The 18,513-nt window shown below is 40.0% G+C and overlaps 1 protein-coding gene across 1 annotated transcript in view; it reads right to left on the bottom strand.

The window, feature by feature from the left end:
- Positions 1-3,866: 3,866 nt before the first annotated feature.
- The window catches only part of ELP4 (elongator acetyltransferase complex subunit 4), a 237,823-nt gene continuing 223,176 nt past the window's right edge, over positions 3,867-18,513 (bottom strand). The window contains exon 10 of the mRNA XM_069554651.1: positions 3,867-4,273. Coding sequence (XP_069410752.1) covers positions 4,142-4,273 — 132 coding nt within the window. The 3' untranslated portion in view covers positions 3,867-4,141. The remainder of the gene's footprint in view (positions 4,274-18,513) is intronic.

Here is an 18,513-nt window from a genome sequence, read left to right as displayed (position 1 = left end):
CACATATGCATTGTTGGGACACCTGTGCAGATATTTCCCCCTCTTGACATTTTGCCACCTGCATTCCCGGAGGAACACGTGCTGGGGGAAATGTCCGAGGAGGGCTGTGTGTGAGTGCGTGCAGTGGCTGCTGGCTACCTCACCTCCTCACTGCAAGAAGGGATGGTTTCCAACCGACTATGATTTGGGCCAGGGTCAGGCAGCTGGTCCTGGCCCACGGCTCTGCTGTGCAGGAAGCAGAGACTTTGGAGAACTGGCTGTGACATTTGGGTGCAGGAGGTGGAGACGGGAGAAGGGGAGTGTTGTGGAGCAGAGGAGCTGCCTGTGTGCACTTAGGCACGTATACGCTCCTCAGAGGGTCAAGCTTGCCAGGGCGCAGTGGCTCCACAGCCTGGTTTAGTCTGATGCAGCCGCTCAGCTGTAGATGCCCTCTGGTCCAGCAGGATGGGTCGGCTGCCTTGCCTTCTGCCTTCTGCCCTCACCCTAGGGAGATGAGCTGTCCTTTTGAATGGAGTTCCAGGCACACACCCGGGGACCGCATGGCAAGCACAGTGTGGAAACTGTGCCCAGAGGTGGCCTTTTACTCATTCTTGAAATAACTTTTATTTATTTATTGATAGGTATATTTATATATTTATGAATGGGAACTCTTCAGGGATGCCTTGATGCCATCCTCCAGGATGGTAGCCATCTATTTGTGATGTCCTTGGTAGAATCACAAGATTTTTCTCAGACTTGACTGACTTAGGGAGACCTTGTGAACAGAATTTGAGCTGAATGTTTGAGTAAGAACATTCAAATTACTCCGAGTAAACAAATGCTTTTTACCATAATGAATTCTCAGAATATCCCTCCTTCCCCACCCCAGAGCTGTGCCTCCTCTTAAATGGAAACTGGCTTTTGGTATGGCTCACATAATCATTTCTTCTTCCTTTTAAAGAAAAATCACTACTAGGTTTTCTAAGAGTCATTCATATAATATTATTCCAAGATTCAGCTTTGTTTTGTGAATTTATGTCATTTTAGGATGGTGTCCATATTCTGCTTGCTTCTTTTTGCTCTGGGTGTTAATGTAAACAAGATTTTTTTAAAAAAGGGTTTTCCTCTTTGTATAATGTTTGGCTCACCAAGGCCAAACACAAATTTTTCCTTTTTCTGTCCTTCAAGAATAAACCTCAACTGTTTCTTATTTAAGCACCTTTTTTCTTTTTTTTGGCCTCGGTTCTGAATGACTTCACTGCTCAGTTTTAAAGTTCAAAGTGTAAGTATTTAGGGTTAGTATTGCTTAAATTTGGTGGTGTTGATGGTGACTATCTTTGGGAAGCATTAATATGATGCTTTAGAAATGATGTTCATAATGGGCTTAAACAAATGAACAGGGCTCTCAACTTTTGCTTTGTATGCGCATTTGTGTGTCTGGTTCTTTAAAAGATAGACAGGGAATTGATTGCAGAGTGTTGCTTCCTTTTGAAGTAGTTTTATTTTGTCTAGTGTTAGTATGTGCAGATCCTGGAGGTGGAGATAAAGAATAAATGGAAAAGTGGAAATTGGTGGCTACTAAAAAGAAATTCAAGAGGTCTTAGAACCCCAGCACCTGAGCAGACTCTAGCAGTCAAAATATTTACCTCATGTTAAAGAAAGGCAAATCTAGCGTAAGAAATGAATACCATAGAGGGTTTAGAAGTTTTAGAAACACTTACAAGATATGAGGACATTTCAAACACTGTTTGACATTGTTAACTTAAATATCTTTGAGACCACCTGATAATTGAAAAATAGAATCTGTTAATAGTGTACATTTCATAATATATAAAAATTGTTTGTGTATCTACAGTAGCATTATTGAAGACCGGTATTTTAATGTAGTAAGTTATTAGCATATGGATAACTGACAAGTTTCCAGAAAGAAAGAAAACACATGTTTAGAGTGGATTTTTATCAGGAAAATGAAAATATACATCCCTCTCCAGTAGCTTATTCTAACAAAGCCTGCCTAGTGAATCAGAACACCAAAGCACTTGGATCTGATTTTTGGAAAGCCCAGGTACTATTGTTCAGAATGCACTTTTACTGAGTTTTAAAAGTTTCTTTTTTATTTAAAACAAGGGTTCAAACATGCACATTCAATTTTTATAGTATTTATCTATTTGCAAGGCATATATTAACTAGTAATTGGCCGTTAATTTTATAGTTGTGTTAGCTAGGGTAGTAAATCAATGACCTGCTAAGTATTTTTGACAAGCAATTTTCATATTCGATGACCTCGTATTTCCTTTTTGGAGTCAAATGCTATGTAATTGTCCTGTTGTGTGTCTGTATAAAATGAATCACAACACGGTAAGGAAAAGGTTAGACTTATTAAAATAATAACCCTACTAAAATATTCACTTTATTCAGATTGTTCATAATGCTTTCAAAGGACATAGCAAAGCTTTTGTGGAGAATCTGCATATTATTTATCATCTATGGACTAAATTGATTTTTTTGAAGTTGCTTTAAATTTTAAAAGCACCGTTCCTTAATATAAAAGCCCTTTAATTTTAACTGACAGATCAATTCTTAAACTTTATTTTGAAAAGAAAATGGGGAAGAATTTGTGTCTTTCGAATTAAAAGAAGTGAAAACAATAAACCAGACATCCTAAAAAAATAGAAGAAACCTGATTTTCAGTACTAATGAGATAGCGGGTGACAAAATAGTTGTCTTTTTGATTTCGATCACAAAAAATAAACTGGTAGTGACAGGATATGATGGAGAGATTTGACATCCTGGCAAATCACTGTCATTGATTCAATTATTCTAATTCTGAATAAAAGCTGTATACAGTATGTGTTTATGCTACAGTGGGTTTTTTTTAAGTGACTGACATTTATCATATTGGTTAGACAGTTTTAAAAACCTAGTCTTTGTTTTCTGCAATGTTGTCAAGAACAAATAAGTATAATTTGTGGTATATTAAAAGCAAACTGCTTAAAAGTACTAGATATAACTGCTTCAAGATAGTCTAATATATTTGGAAATGTATTTAGAAAATTCAGTTTCTCCTAACAGATGTTAAACAGCTTTTTAAAAACTGAGACTCTTACATAGCATGTGTTTATGCTACAGTGGTTAACTTGCATATTACTTAAACATGCAAGTTACTTTTAAACTTTTACTTTTTGTCTATTTGTCAAAAGCTTTGAGAACATGGAACTGTGATTCAAAAAACTGGTGTTTCCTATGAGAACTAGTTCAATATGTTATATATCCCCAAAGACATGTTTATATGGTTATAAATGTACACATCTGCCAATGTTCATAATTAACAAAGGGTTTTACCTGATGCAATAGAAATTTGAGTTACCTTCAGTTTTATACTGTGTCTCAGACCTATGTTTTGTAAAAATCTCTCGCCAAGCTTCCATACATGTTTTTCCCCAGTATCCTAGCATTCATGTAGCTGTCAGTTTGAATTTCAATCCTGAATTATGTCTACTGACATAATTTCATAGTGTGGACTCTGTTTAAACAGAGACCGTCTCTTTCTTTGTCTAAGTTTTCTATTACTCAAGTTCTTTATTAAATACTGTGGTAGACAATTTTTAATGGATTCTTCATCCCCAAATATTATCTTATCTTCATCAATTTCATAACAGGATACGTACATGCAAGTTTATTTTATTTTAGTCTTCATATAGTAGCAAAGTTTTATCTCATAAAAACATTTTTGGTGAGAGGTGTCTTTTTCAGAAATGAAGAGAAAAATATGTTTTTCACAGTTTTGAATTTCATAATGTTTTATATGCTACCTGCTGTAACATGCACTTTGCTGTGAACCAAGTGCCTTATATACACATACGCTTAATGACCACTGTAAGGCATCCTGAATTTCGGATATTTTATTTGCTTTTATTTAAAAATAAAATTCTTTACTAGATATAGCATAAAACAAAATTTTAAAGTGAAAGTATTTCTGCTGTACTATTTCTGTATAAAAAGTTGGTTAAAATAATGAAGAATGGTAGCCTCATTTTGCAATCCTAACTGTATTTTTCAAAGATTGGAGGGTCACATCATTAAGAAAAATATTTACATAAGCTATTAGCAATCATAATTAGGGTGTCACAGAATTCTGCAGGCAGTGACTAAGGAGGAGTCACTAGAAGTCCAGGTGCTTCTTGCCTCCGGCCGTCATGCCACAGCCTGGGCCCAGCAGCTTGGCGGATTCTGCCAGATCCTGTTTGCTTGAGCGGCTCACAGTGTCTGACAAGTCTGGAGGCAAATGTAGTCGCTATGGCAGAAGATTTCAGGGGAAGGAAAGAAAGAAGGAAAAAAAATAATTAATTTTGCTTTTGCCAGCACTCTTCAGAATACAATATTATGCTCTGTTGACCAGCATTTAGTCTTGCATATAAAATTCCTGCTAAAACAATTCTTCAGATTAAAGCCCAATATAATGACATCCTATTCCTACTAGATTTTACAAATCGTAGCCATTACAGAAACTGGACCAGGAATCTTAGTGGCATATTTCCAGAGTCCAGACCTAAATGTATTACGATTTTTCTTATTTAGGTAGAAATGAAAACACGGTAAGTGCACAAATAAAAACATAATAGAAAAATATCACATAATAATGGCAGGGTTGTTTTTTAGCTATTTTTTTCCCTTAGAGCTCCAAGATGGTATTTTCAATTGAATGTAGTTTTTCAGCAATTATGGATTCCTGCAAATGCCTGTTTTCCTTTGTCTATTAAGTTGACCTGATGATTTTTTATTTCAAGGCTATACCTTCTTTAAGGAACTTAACCATTTTCATAGACATATGTCATACTGACGTAAGGAAAAAAATGATACCAATTAAAGGGTCAATATTTTTCATATGCTCAGACAGGTCAGCAAAACATCTACTGTAGGTCTTGGTAAGTCTGTTTCTATGCATGATGTTGGGTCATCTTTTCAAAAGTATAGTGTAGCTTTGAACATCTTCCCTTCCTATCTGTCTGCAGATAGTGGTTGATTTAAGGAGACCCAATAACTAATCATAATTACAGAACAGTTATTGTAATTAGGGAGAAATACTCACATTTCATAATAAACTTTTTGGTTTTTCAAAAGGATCTCTATCAAGTTCCTTTAATTATCATTGCTCCCAGACCACGTGATTTGTTTCATAAAAATCCAGACTCAACGGAACATGTTTGTTGTGTGAGGCAGAGTGGTTGTGGGAGCCTAAAGGTAAGCAGGGCAGGATAGGGTCATCCCCTGATGACTAAGCAAAGCCTTGACGAGGTGAACTGACCTGGAGACAACCTATCTGAAACCCTTCATTTGAAAACTCCCTTGGATATAAAAAAAAAAAAAAATCAAGAAGAGAAGGGAAAAAAACACTTTTTTGGGGGTCAAAATATTGTGATACACTAGCATATGTTCTGGCTAGTTTCTTTCCTGATAAAAGGCTGTTTATTGTCATGTAAACACAAGCTGTGTGCAAGGATCAAAACATTTTAAAACATTAAAAATAATTTATGAAAATATTCTTCCTTGATTTCAGTTTGCTGATTCATATATATCTAGGATCAAAGACTATTATATAGATATATGATCAACAAAGATGTCAGGGAGATCCAGAAAAATATAATATCCATACAGTAATATAAATACAGTGTTATTCATCTGTATCCTTCGCACTCAGCCTGTCACTTATTAAGTCATTAAATGTCTATTTCTTAAATAATAAAAAAAGAATTCAAAGAAAGACATATTTGTTTCTTTGTTTTAAACAATTCTTTCATTTCTTCATACCCTAGTTTTAGAAAGGACTTCAGGTAGAAATGAAAGTGTGAAAGGCTCAGGAATCTAAAAGACACATATGATTCTAAAGTCTGAGGTCAATGTTCATGAGTGGAAGCAACAAGGAAAGATATTTAATTATATGTCTGAGCTGAAATGTTTCTTTAAGATCTTGTAGTTATTGCTAATGAGCAGAGGAAAAATGACCAGGGACATGCATGACCTAAAAGCTCTCTGAAACTTGAAGAAAAGTTACCATTAAAAAGTGTGTGTGTGTGTGCTTTTGGTTGGGACCCCACAGAGATGAGGTCATCTGACCTCATCTAAATAGGCTGTTTAGGAAATCAACTGGAGTCAAAAATATTTAGAATCTACTCAAAGCAAGGCATTCTGAAAAGATATGTGAACAGGGTATCCAAACTCCTTGTTGCCTTATATCCCAATAACAGGCATGAGACAAGCACACAAGTAACCCTCCCAGTGAGCAGTCCAAGTTACATCCACAAAATTGTAGAGACAAAAGCAGAAATTGTGGTGGGGGATGGGAACAGAGAAAGTTTCACGGAGACGGGCTAGGTGTTAAATAATGAATTGGATTCTGTCATGTAGAAATGGCGATTTGCTTAAGGGTAGAATCAGTACATTTAAAAGATGCATTTTGGTAGGTTCTACTGCTCTGGCAATCCAAATGGGGAAACTAGTGTACCTTATTCAGAACCAGCATAAATATAATTTATTTCAAGAGCTTACCTATTTGCTAAAAATTTCTCTTCCTTTGCTTCTCTAGGCAAATGAGCGTGAACCAGTTGGCTGAAAGCCCTTCATAGCAAAAGTAGCTAAATGTGACGTGTGACATGCTTGGAAATCTTTCAGGTTGAATGGCTTTGAAGAAAAGTCAAATACCATTCATGTGTAACTTCTGAGCACAGAAATTTGGGGTGATGTGGTTAAATGCTCCCAACCAAATGCTACACTGTAAAAGCTAGTTGTGCATTCGTGTCCTCTGAAAAAAGCCCAAGGATGGTTCTTGGAAACATGGGAATCTGTGCGATTTTGCTGGCTTTTGTTGACTATTACTTGAATAAGCTTACTAGGCAGCCTAAATTCTCAAGCAGTGGGTTTTGTTTCCTCCCTTTCTAAGCCTCCCCCTGTGCACCATGTCAGTGCGATGTGAAGCAGCGAGGAAGAAGAAGAGGTGGGTTCCAGGCTTGCCAGGTGTGTCAAGCACTTTCCCTTTGAGGCTTCCAAAGCATTTGCACACTTGACATGTAAATGTTCAGATGCTGCTGTACCCTAGATCTGTCTTCTGAAAGAACATGCTGTAAGACACTCTATACAGCACAGTGACCTCCTTTAGACTAAAGCTGCAAGGCTGTGGGGGGATATAAACTTCTAGACCTTGAAGTTTCACTGAGTAATGGAAAAAAATCAGGCCTATTCAAATAATCTAGTACAGATTTAATCTTATAAACCAAATCAAGGTATTCATCTTTCTTATTTTATACCTGGGGTTCTGAGGCCAGGTGCAAAAACATACCGTCAATCTTGAGCTAAAATTCTGTCACCTGATTTTCTTTTCCCAGATTCTGGGAGGAAGGCATCGTGCTGCTGAGGCAGGAGATGCTTAGCTGGCTGCCTGCCTCTTTTTTCCATGAATGCCTGGTCTAGAATGATGATTTCTGTGTCCCTGCAAAGGGACCTGGGGGAGGTGTGACAGCTCCCAAGGTTCTGCAGAGGCCTGGGGTGCTTTATAGCAATTCATCCCATTGGTTTGTTGTTCAGTCGCTCAGTTGTGTCTGGCTCGTTGCAACCCCATGGACTGCAGCATGGCAGGCTTTCCTGTCCTTCACTGTCTCCTGGAGTTTGCTCAAACTCATGTCCATTAAGTCAATGATGCCATCCAACTATCTCATCCTCTGTCGCCCCTGTCTCCTCCTGCCCTCAATCTTTCCCAGCATCAGGGACTTTTCCAATGAGTCAGCTCTTCGAATCAGGTGGCCAAAGTATTGCAGCTTCAGCTTCAGCATCAGTCCTTCCAATGAATATTCAGGGTTGACTTCCTTTAGGATTGACTGGTTTGATCTCCTTGCTGTCCAAGGGATTCTCAACAGTCTTCTCCAATACCACAGTTCGAAAGCATTAATTCTTCGGTGCTCAGTGCTACAAGGTGGGAAACAGCGAGCCTGACAAAATGCTCTGGCAGATTAGGGGAATTCCTGCCAAAAGGCACCCTTAGGCCCATAGGAAGCCCTAGGTCCTAACAAAGAAACAGTGGCAGAAATGCTTTGCTCTGTGGCTTCAAGGGGGACCAAGCTGAACTGGACTAGAATTCTTCCCTCTCTGCCAGCCTCTCTGTTCCTCTGTTGGGCTGAGCCACTGACTATATTTTGTTCCTTCCTGAATCAGCAACTCTACTGATCACGTATAGGATTGAGCTTCCTGGCTCCACAGTCCTCTTCCTAATTCCTTTTCTTCCAGCCTGCCAGACCTGTGCTTAGCACTCAGAGTTCCCAGACAGACGGGGCAAGATAATGAATCTAGATTACCACTTGGATTTGAGACAAATTGCAGGTAAATACCCATTAAAATAAGCCTAATCAACTTATATTTTTCATATTTTTCCAAGACCAAACCACTGGGCACCGTATGTTTTCTGAAAACAACTCACGTAGTAAGTACATTTTAATCTTTAGCAAATGAATAATTTGTTTGTATCCTTTAAAATTTATGACATTTCCTGAAAAGTCACACTTTCCATTACTCACAGAAATAGAGGTTAATATTTCAAAATACTTCCTAATAGATTTTTTCTTTAAAACATAATCAATTTAAATGAAAACTTATGAACACCTTTGAACATATAGGTTCTACATTGGTTTTTTCACAGGGGCAGCCAGTGACAGTTTGATACTCTACTCCCTATCAGTATGACCTAAGAGAAGTCACATCCGGGTCACTTCACTCAGATAAGAGTGCCGCAGAATTGATGCTTTTGAACTGTGGTGCTGGAGAAGACTCTTGAGAGTCCCTTAGACTGTAAGGAGATCAAACCAGCCAATCATAAAGGAAATCAGTGCTGAATATTCATTGGAAGGACTGATGCTGAAGCTGAAGCTCCAGTAATTTGGCCAACTGATGTGAAGAATGGACTAACTGGAAAAGACCCTGATGCAGTTTGGGGGAAAGATTGAGGGCAGGAGGAGAAGGGGGTGACAGAGGATGAGATGGTTGGATGGAATCACTGACTCGATAGACACGAGCTTGAGCAAACTCTAGGAGATAGTGAAGGGCAGGGAAGTGTGGCGTGCTGCAGTCTATGGGGTCGCAAAGAATCGACACGACTGAATGACTGAACTGAACTGAACTGAAGTCACTTCACTTGTCTAGCTTTAGTATCCTTATCTGTCACAAGTGAATGATTCTCCCCTCATAAGACTGTTACCAGGATCAGATGAGATATGAAGTGTTTTATAAATTATTAAGTACTGTACTAATTTATTTATTTATACCTTTTCTTGTTCCAAAAAAGCCATTTGAGGTGACTTATTAAAAAAATAATAAACATATGGGACAAGAGAACCCCATGAAACAGTATGGAAAAAGATAAAAATAAGTGAGCTTATTAGGGCACGGAAAGGAATACGTTTTAATGAAAAATGTATATTTATAAGCAACAGCAATAGAACATTGATTGGACTTGGAGAGCAGGTCTAGTCACTAAGTCTGAGCATTTATCATACAATGCCCTTTACTGTGGTGCTGTCAAGAAATATAAAAGGAAACTCCAGTAATAGTCTTTGCTTCCAGTAAGATTTAAAAAGTCTAAATAGGACTTCCCTGGTGGTTCACAGGTTAAGAATCTACCTGCTAATGGAGGGGACACAGGCTCAGTCCCTGGTCCGAGAAGATCCCACATGCCATGGGCAATTAAGCCCATGCACCGCGACTACTGAATCCCGTGCATCCTGAAGCCCGCGCTCCGCAGCAAGAGGAGCTGCTGCAGTGAGAACCTGCGCATCATGACTAGAGAGCAGCCCCCACTCACCACAACTAGAGAAAGCCTGCACGTAGCAACGAAGATCCAGCTCAGCCACAAATAAGCAAAAGTTTAAAAAGTCTAAACAATTTCCCTCACACCCAGTAATACAATAGTGAAAATGGGGCACATCCACTGCCTGGCTTCTGGGCCAGTGAAAAAATGCATGACTTTGTATTAAAGGAGGCAATTTGGGGTCCATTTATCACTATTATAAAGGGAAACTTCCACTTAAAAATCATTTTTGTTTATTTGGCTGTACTGGGTCTTAGTTGTGACATGCGGGATCTAGTACCCCGGTCAAGGATTGAATCCAGGCCCCCTGCATGGGGAGTGTGGGCTTTTACCCCTGGACCACCAGGGAAGTGCCATCACCATTATTTCTTCACAAGATTTCAGAGTGTTATTTCAACTGGCAAAAAAATTAATCTTATATGCTATTACATAATTATTCTATTTCATGTTCTTACATTTATATTATTTCATGATCATTATAATACAATGTTATATTGTAATTACATCTGGTTAAAATTTTAAAATGTGGAAGATATATCTGCCTAATTTTGGTGAATTCTGTGTTACTCTTATATATGAATGGGGCAGTGGAAATCATGCCAGAATCATATTTTTGCTCTTTTGGGATAAGGGTACATTTGATAGTGGCTGAACATGTCTGGAAAAAATTCTGCCAAAACATGCTCAAGGTTTTAGCTTTCACTTCTGTTTAAGATCCAATTCATTCTTAGGGTTGCAGATTAAAACTGTTCTATTGAATCTCATAACCATACTATATCCTGAATTGAAAAAAATTCAATTGGTTCTTCCTGATTCATCTGAAAATAGACAAAATTTCAGAGTTGGAACATTGCATGTTGGCTGCCCATTGAAAAATGCTCAGGTGTGCAATTATTTTGACCGTCAATTATAACTGACAGTATTGTCTTGCCTCCAAGCTCACCTCTCTGAAAGCAGATTGTGAAGAACTCACTTGTCTAAACAAAAGTGTGATTTGTGAAAAGGCATGTGTCTGTGGCAGAGATTGTTAGCTTACTCCCAGTATCTATTCTCTTCCTTTGCAGAGTGAAAAAATCTCTGAGTGGGCCACATGGCCCCCCAGAATAAAGGCCACATTTCCCAGCTTCCCTGGCCTATAGATGAGGCTGAGTGATTAGGCTCTGTTGACTTCATCTTGAGCAGAAGTGCCATGGTTAAGTTCAAGGTCAGATCCTTAGAGAGGGGGAAGTGCCATTCCCTTTCCTTTCCCTTGGCATCACTATTCAACCCCAGCAAGAGAGTGCCCCCCTCACTGGGCACTGATGCTCCTCCCCCTGTGGGGTGAGGAGTTAACCAGGGTGAAGGGGTTATGCCCATCTAGAGCATGTACCCTTCTTTGGAGGACACACTCTGGGTACTCAGGGCTTCAGAACTCCCTGTGCAAATGGTCACAAAACCTGCACAGATCTCTTCCCCAGGTCTGTTCCTTGCGGGTGAAATTCGTTATCTGTGTGCACACCCTGGGGCCCCAGGAGGAACCTAGGGATGGCTGTGTGTGGGGAGTGTGGACAGACTTTGAATGTGCAGGCTGGGTGTCCCCAAGCACATCACATTGCCTGCTCTGTGTGGGAAGGAGGCAGGGGTGGGGAGAGAAAGGAGGTAAGCTGTAGGCCAATTCCTCCTATGTCTCCATCTTCTGGAGTGGAACCCTGATCCTAAATTTAAACTTGGCTTCTCAGGAAGGTATACTTGTGAAGAAAGGAAGATAAAATACATTTAATGATTTGTTGGCTTGATAACTTTTAAACATTGAGACATGTAATTACGTGGTCCTTTATTTGCATTCTTGCTCTAAGCTCCATAATGTTGGGGACAAACTAAACTTCCCTTCTTCCCACTCACTGAGATGTGGACTTGAGGGCAGGCACTGAAGCAGCCATCCTGGACCATCAAACGGAAGCTATGGGCTGAAGAGGGCGGAGCAAAACCAAAGAAATAGCTTAGGGTCTCCTGACGCCACCTGACCACCAAAAGAGCCTTGGGTTACCAAATTGGGCTTTTATATGATATGTGTTCAATATTATTTAAGCCACTGCTTTTTTGAATGTCAGCCTAATAACAGCCTATAATATAGGTTAGCCTTTAATAACAGCCTAACCTATATCCTGTTTGTAGAGAATTTGGTACCTGAAAATTGGATTGAGTTCTAGCCTCAAAAATCTAGGTTGGCTTAGTGGTTAGAAGGTGGGCAGTGAGGTCAGTATCGCAGGTTGGAAAGCTGATGACTCTCATTAGGCTTGTGACAACTTGGAAGGCAAACCTCATATCTCCTAGTCAGTGGCTCTAGTTGAAATGTTGGGGAAATTCAGAATATTGGCGTATTAGTGGCTTCTTGCCACTTTCGGCAAAGTTATTTACGAAAGAGAAATGAACTCAGGCTGGAGCCATAGAATACGCTACAAGAGGTGGAGGGATGACAGTTCTATTAAAGGAGGTACCTGCCTGAAGCTCACAGCCTAAACTAACCAAAAGCTTGTAATTTGGGGCATCAGAGGCTTGAGAAAGCCCAGCTACTTCTACAATTGCACACCAAAGCAGGCAACCTTCACAGATGTCTGTGCCTCTGAGCCGTGGTGAAATACCTCATTAAGAGGCAGGCCAGAAAATGGGAGCCAGAGACAACAGCAGATTAAGGGTGCTGCCTTCTTTCTCAAGTCGATTATTTCAGATTGCTTCAAGCTAGTTACAAGTAGGATGAAAGGGAGGGGTATAGGCAGAACAGAGAGGCCAGAAAGGTGTGAATTAGGCTTATCCACAGCTGCAGTAGATTCAGAAGGTGGAAAAGAAGCAGGTACTTATCTTCCTGTTACTTTTACTGCGGCAACTGGCAAACACTGTTGCAGGGACAGTGGTGCTTTTTATTTTTTTTTTTTTTTTTCATTCTAGTGACTAGTCGACAGCTTCACAGGCATCACAGGAGCAGAGTCAGCTGTGGGAAGGGAGGCTCACTCAATTGCAGTGTCCATCGACTTGCTTCTTGGGGGCCAAGAGGCACTGGCAGCAGTAGCCATGGGAAGTTTCTAGCTGCAGGACTGCAGCCACGGAACTGGGCACTTTCAGGAAGTAGCTATAGTTGCTGCCTCCCAATTCCTCACCTAAATGACTGGTAGAGGCAGCAGCCTCCTTGGAGGCCAGTTTGGTGGCATTATCCCTCAGCCCTTCCAGTTATTTCACTGCCTCCCAATTTTATGGTATCAACTTTCCAACTGCATAAAATAATTAGATGGGACCTGTTTCCTGCAGTTGAATGCTAGAACTATCAATATGTCTGGACAACTTTTTGGCTCTGATTACTTGCATGTGGAAGTGAAGAGAAGCAAATCAACTGGCAACCTCATAAAATCTGGAGGGGATTGTTTAGTCAAAGAAACGACAAGCCTGGTCAAGAGGCTATGATTTTTCAATGCCTATAGAATCTTAGGTCCTGGAATTCGATTTATTTATAGTGAAAGTTGCTCAGTCATGTCCAACTCTTTGTGACCCCATGGACTATACAGTCCATGAAATCCTCCAGGCCACAATACTGGAGTGGGTAGCTGTTCCCTTCTCCAGGGGATCTTCCCAACCCAGGGATTGGACCAAGGTCTCCTACATTGCAGACGGATTCATTACCAGCTGAGCCACAATGGAAGTCCAAGAATATTGAAATGGGTAGCCTATACCTTCCCTAGGGGAACTTCCCAATCCAGGAATTGAACTGGGGTCTCCTGCATTGCAGGTGGATTCTTTACCAGCTGAGCTACCGAGGAACACACTGATCTACCTATAAGTAGGATGGAAAAACTGCAGCCTCCAGGGACTTGCCTGGTGGTCCAGTGGCTAAGACTCTGCGTTGCCAATGCAGAAGGGAACTAGATTCTGCACGCCACAACTAAGAGTTTTCATGCCACAATTAAAAGACCCCTCATGCCACCAACTAAAGGAACTGGCATGCCATAACGAAGATGGAAGATTCCCGCATGCCGCAACTAAGACCTGGCACGGCTATGAATAAATGAATACAAAGACTTCATGTAGCTGTCACTGGTAATAGACAAGGAGTAACTTCCTAAAGGGACATGGAAGACAGTGGACAAAGGAGTTCCTTCCAGAGAGCAGATGGGGGGCTGCAAATCCAGCTACACTCCTCTGCTGCCAGGGCAGAGAATTTTTGCAGTTCCTCACCAGCAGGATTCCTCACTCATTCCTGAAGAGCAGGTAATTTGTGGGAAGAGGCTGTGCTGGATATTGGGGTTCCAAAGGGTTGGAGACTATGACACTGACCTCCAGTGCCCACTCTCCCTTTCTGCTTGAGTAGAAGAGCCCGTGAATATATGGCCATCCTGAAAAAGGCTTCACTTCCAAGCATCCCTTTCAGCTAGTTGTGGAACACATGACCAAGTCCACAAACAGCAGAAAGGATGTTTCAACTTCAGGATATTCAAATGGGATTTGCACTAAGGTGTTCTGGCTTCAAAGTCCACATTCTTACCCAGTACTCTGTGCACCAGACCTTTTCTAAGCACCAAGGGTAAAACAGAGAATAAGACAGGCAAAATCTCTTCGTCCAAAAAACAACTTCAGAAAGGGACAATACACAGACACTTACTGACTCAAGGAGAGACAGCTGACATACAGAAAAGACAACAAATGGAGAAGCTCACTCAGAGAGTGAGAGGTATTTTAAGGAAATGAAATATGGTGATACGATACTGCCTGGGGATACTGTTTGGGCTGGTCAAAATGTTTGTTTGGGTTTTCCCATTAACATTTTAACAGGAAAACCTGAATGAACAATTTGGCCTACCCACTACTTTAAGAAAATCTTTCTGGAGGGTACATTTGAGCTAAGATCTAAATTTGCAGAAAGGACCAGCACAGGACATGGAAAAAGAAACTTTCAGGCAAAGGGAACATTCTCAACAACAGAGAACGGTTGTGGCACACATGTGTATTCTTTTAAAGACAGAATCTTCCAAAAAGGCGGTGTACACAGGCTGTTCTAGAGCCTTTCTTCTGATTCAGAAAAGGCATTCTAGTCACTGGGTGACCCACAGGATCCTCCCACTCCCGCTGTCCTCCTGTGGGGAGCAGTGGGTCCCAGCCTCACGCGTGCCCAGCGGGAGGATTCCAGGTAGAGGGGCTGGGCCCTGTGTGAAGTGTTCGCAGTGGTGCTGTTTGTGGGGATGGTTTGCTGCACTGAATCCTCTTAAAATGTGAGTCAGAATCTTTGGGGCCACACAGTACTAAGAATACCACCAAGTTTCAGTCGCAACGTTCCTGAATTGTCAGACACTGAAAATATGGGAAGGCATGTTACTTTCCTCCTGTATGTCATATAACGACAGAGAACAAACTCGATTATTCCTGAAGAACTTTCCTTAAAATGGTTTTATTTTCTACACAAACTAAAGGCAGTATCTTTTTCTTATCTTTGGGTCTCTTCTTGGTTTTTTTTTTTTTTTGCACATTTTATTCTCATGAATGTTCTAACATGAGCAGTACTGAAAAAGAGAAATATATATATACATATATCATTTAGGTGATAGCTGGAATAAGGTGACTTAGGTGTTACCTAAACTTGGATGGTAGAAACTGTGAAAGACACTGCTCCCCCCACCCCTCCAACTCATGAGCCTCTTCTCTAAGATCGATAGAAAGGAATGGGGTGGCTAAGTTCCCCATGGTCACTGTGATCCTCTGGTTGTGCATCACAGCTTGAATGAGACTCCTCATATTTCCCAAAACGGACTCTCTCTTATTCATTCTTGAATTGTAGCGAGGCTTCTCACTCTGGCAACCTTTTGACTGGTCTCCCGCTCTGCTTAACCCAAGGCTTGTATGGGCTCTGGAGCACACAAAGCAGGCAGGAGCATATAAGCTCCAGAGTGTGTAGAATTTGAATTAAGTTTCAGTAGGGCCAAGCTGAGAGATTCTTGAGATCTAGGGCCTACTGTCGCTCTGGCAGTTCAGTGGAAGAAGCCTGAGATCTTTCTGTGGACAGGCGGTGGTTTTGACAGAATGTCTTCAGGCCTGCTTTGCCCTGGAGGTCCCTTTTCTACCCGAGACAAGAGAGGAAACATTTTAGCAGCAATATATTGGTACTACCCCTCAGATGGCTTAAGAATAGTAAGATATTTTAGGAACATATAGAGTTTTTAGATCTGAATGTTGAGGTTGGAAAAAAACACACTTTCTTTTAGAAATAAATTCAAACTGCTAACTGTAGGAGAATTCCTTTTTATCTCCCCTTTTCTTTTTTAAACATATGGAAACTAGTCTGGAGGTGGCGAAAGGTAACTGTCTGTTTTTGTCTACTAGAACTAATGTTTGAATTCTGTAATCTGTAATCTGAATGAAGCCTTCTACTCAGTAAATGGTTGGCAGAGCTTACACATGTGTGTAAGCTCAAGTTTGATCCCTAAAACCAAGAGATTGTTAAGACTACCACACTATTTCACTTAAGGACTGGCAGAGGTCTGACTGGTACACAGCTAATGGAAGAGATGAGTTCTAACATATGAAAAACCAGGAATCAGAGAATTTTGAATTCAGATAATGGCTTAAGTTATTACACTAATTTCAGTCCACTAAATAACTCCACACTGGTAGCTTTGGATGAACACTCCCTCAACCATATAGTTTTGGAGGTAAGCATAGCATATATATGAACATATATGGATTTCCTTCTGGCCATCCATGAATGAATGCTGGGAGCATAATGGCCAATGTGCTTGCCTGTATAATGTCCTCCAGCGAATGCAGAAAGAACATTGCTCCACAAAGCCCTGAGATGGGGTATGAAGGGCTCAGTAGAAATGGCAACGGACAACATCTCAACAGCATTAAATCTCCCAAATGCTCTTTAGTTACTTTGAGACCCCCACGTTTAAGGGTCTGTGAGTTTCTGGGTATGAAGAAAGAATTTTTAATGGGGCCAAATGTAGGTGTTTACAAGGGGGAATTGTTGTTTTTTATTAGGAACTGCCTTATGTTCAATAGTTGTATTTACTTTGTCAAGCTAGCCAGAATTAGAAATCCCCATTGCTAGGCAGCCTGGAGCGTCTGTGAAGTATTTCTGGGCATTCAGAACTGAGGCATGTGCTGCCCAAAGGCAGGTTTCATTACAGTCTGTTATTTAGTCCTTGTTCATCCCTCCCTACCCCCACATCCCCAGACAGCAGTGCTTATACAACAGGAAATCTTGGTTACTTTATGCTGAAGCATATTTACATGACTGAAATACGACAATTAACACATTTGTAAAGCTTGAGGGATAGGTACATGTTAATGGTTTTTTGAAACAGGCTGATTTCCTGAAGCTTTTAATCTTATTTTATTTTATTCTGCATGCATGAACAAGTTCTCCTTTGCTATAGGTATTCGACAAAGCCTACCTGGTAGGAATGTGAATGAAAAGAGAATAATATAAAAATTAACTTTATGGTTTATCTTTGCCAAACTGTTAACTGCTTTTACCAGTTCAATGTATAGCGAGGGCTATATTTGACAAGTTGTGTTAGCTTTTATACAAAAGCAGTTAGGTAGTACAATTTTGGTTGGCAAAATGAAATGTGGCTTTCTCTATATTGACAGTATAAAAATTTTTCATAATGAATGAGAAGTATCAATGGCAGTAGTGTAGTGATTTTCTGTAGTGTAGTGATTTTCTGCACTCCTCATGGTCAAAGGTATGCTCTCCTAGGTGGTGTATATTTCACTTGCTCCAAACTTAAATTAAAAGCCAGGTGATATGAAGTAGTGTTATTTTAAAAGTGCTATTGTGTACATGTGCGCATGTGTATTTGAGTGTGCATATTTATACATATAAATATATATAACATGGCAATATTATGAATATTTTAATTTAAGTACCTAGATTAACTGTTGAAATCTTGGTAAAATTTATAAAAAATCCTTTTGTACCAGAGCCCTCAGTAATGAAATAAAAACTTCCATTTTCCTTTTGATTTCTGAAAGCATGTTAACCCTGGAAACTCTACCCCAATTCTCACTTAAAAGTTGATGGCAAATTTACAAATTACACTGGTTTCAAATAGTCACCCAGGACATCTATCTCTCCCTTTCACAGACCTCCTTCCTCACCAGTTTCAAAGGGAACTCAGTGAGCAGGCTGGGCAAAGCAAGAACCCTCTCTCTAGATGCCTTAGGGCAGTGATGGGGCAGCACCAGACCGAGTGCTCTAGCTAAGGGATACAGATTAGAGATGAGGACCTAACTCCAAAGAGTAACTCTCTGCTGAAGTGACTTCACAGATAAGAAGTAAGTAAAGAATCAATTTAGTCTTAGATAGAAAACCTTTCCATGAATAACGAGGGGAAAAAGTTAAAGGATGTGAAGAAAATAAAGCAAGAAAAAATAGAGATGATCAGAAAAGAGCAAAATATTTGTGAGTATATAGATAATGATTATGCCTACTTCTAGGGATATTTTTGGTGTTTGTTATTTTGGGTTTAATGAAAATGCATGTTTTAATGGAAATGTTAACAAGAGCTAAGTTTAATTTTCATGGAGATTGTTTTCTATTCTTTAAAAACTCATTTGCTTTTATACGTGGAGGAGTTTTTCCCCCACCACTTAACTTTACCATTGAAGTTAAATCTTTTTACAAGGAGGTCTGAAAGATCCTTGAAATGTAGAAGAACCAA

This window comes from Ovis canadensis, chromosome 15, assembly GCF_042477335.2.
Source record: "Ovis canadensis isolate MfBH-ARS-UI-01 breed Bighorn chromosome 15, ARS-UI_OviCan_v2, whole genome shotgun sequence".
NCBI lineage: Eukaryota > Metazoa > Chordata > Mammalia > Artiodactyla > Bovidae > Ovis > Ovis canadensis.
Note: the sequence above shows the minus strand (reverse complement) of the source record. Positions and strands in the feature narration are given on the sequence as shown.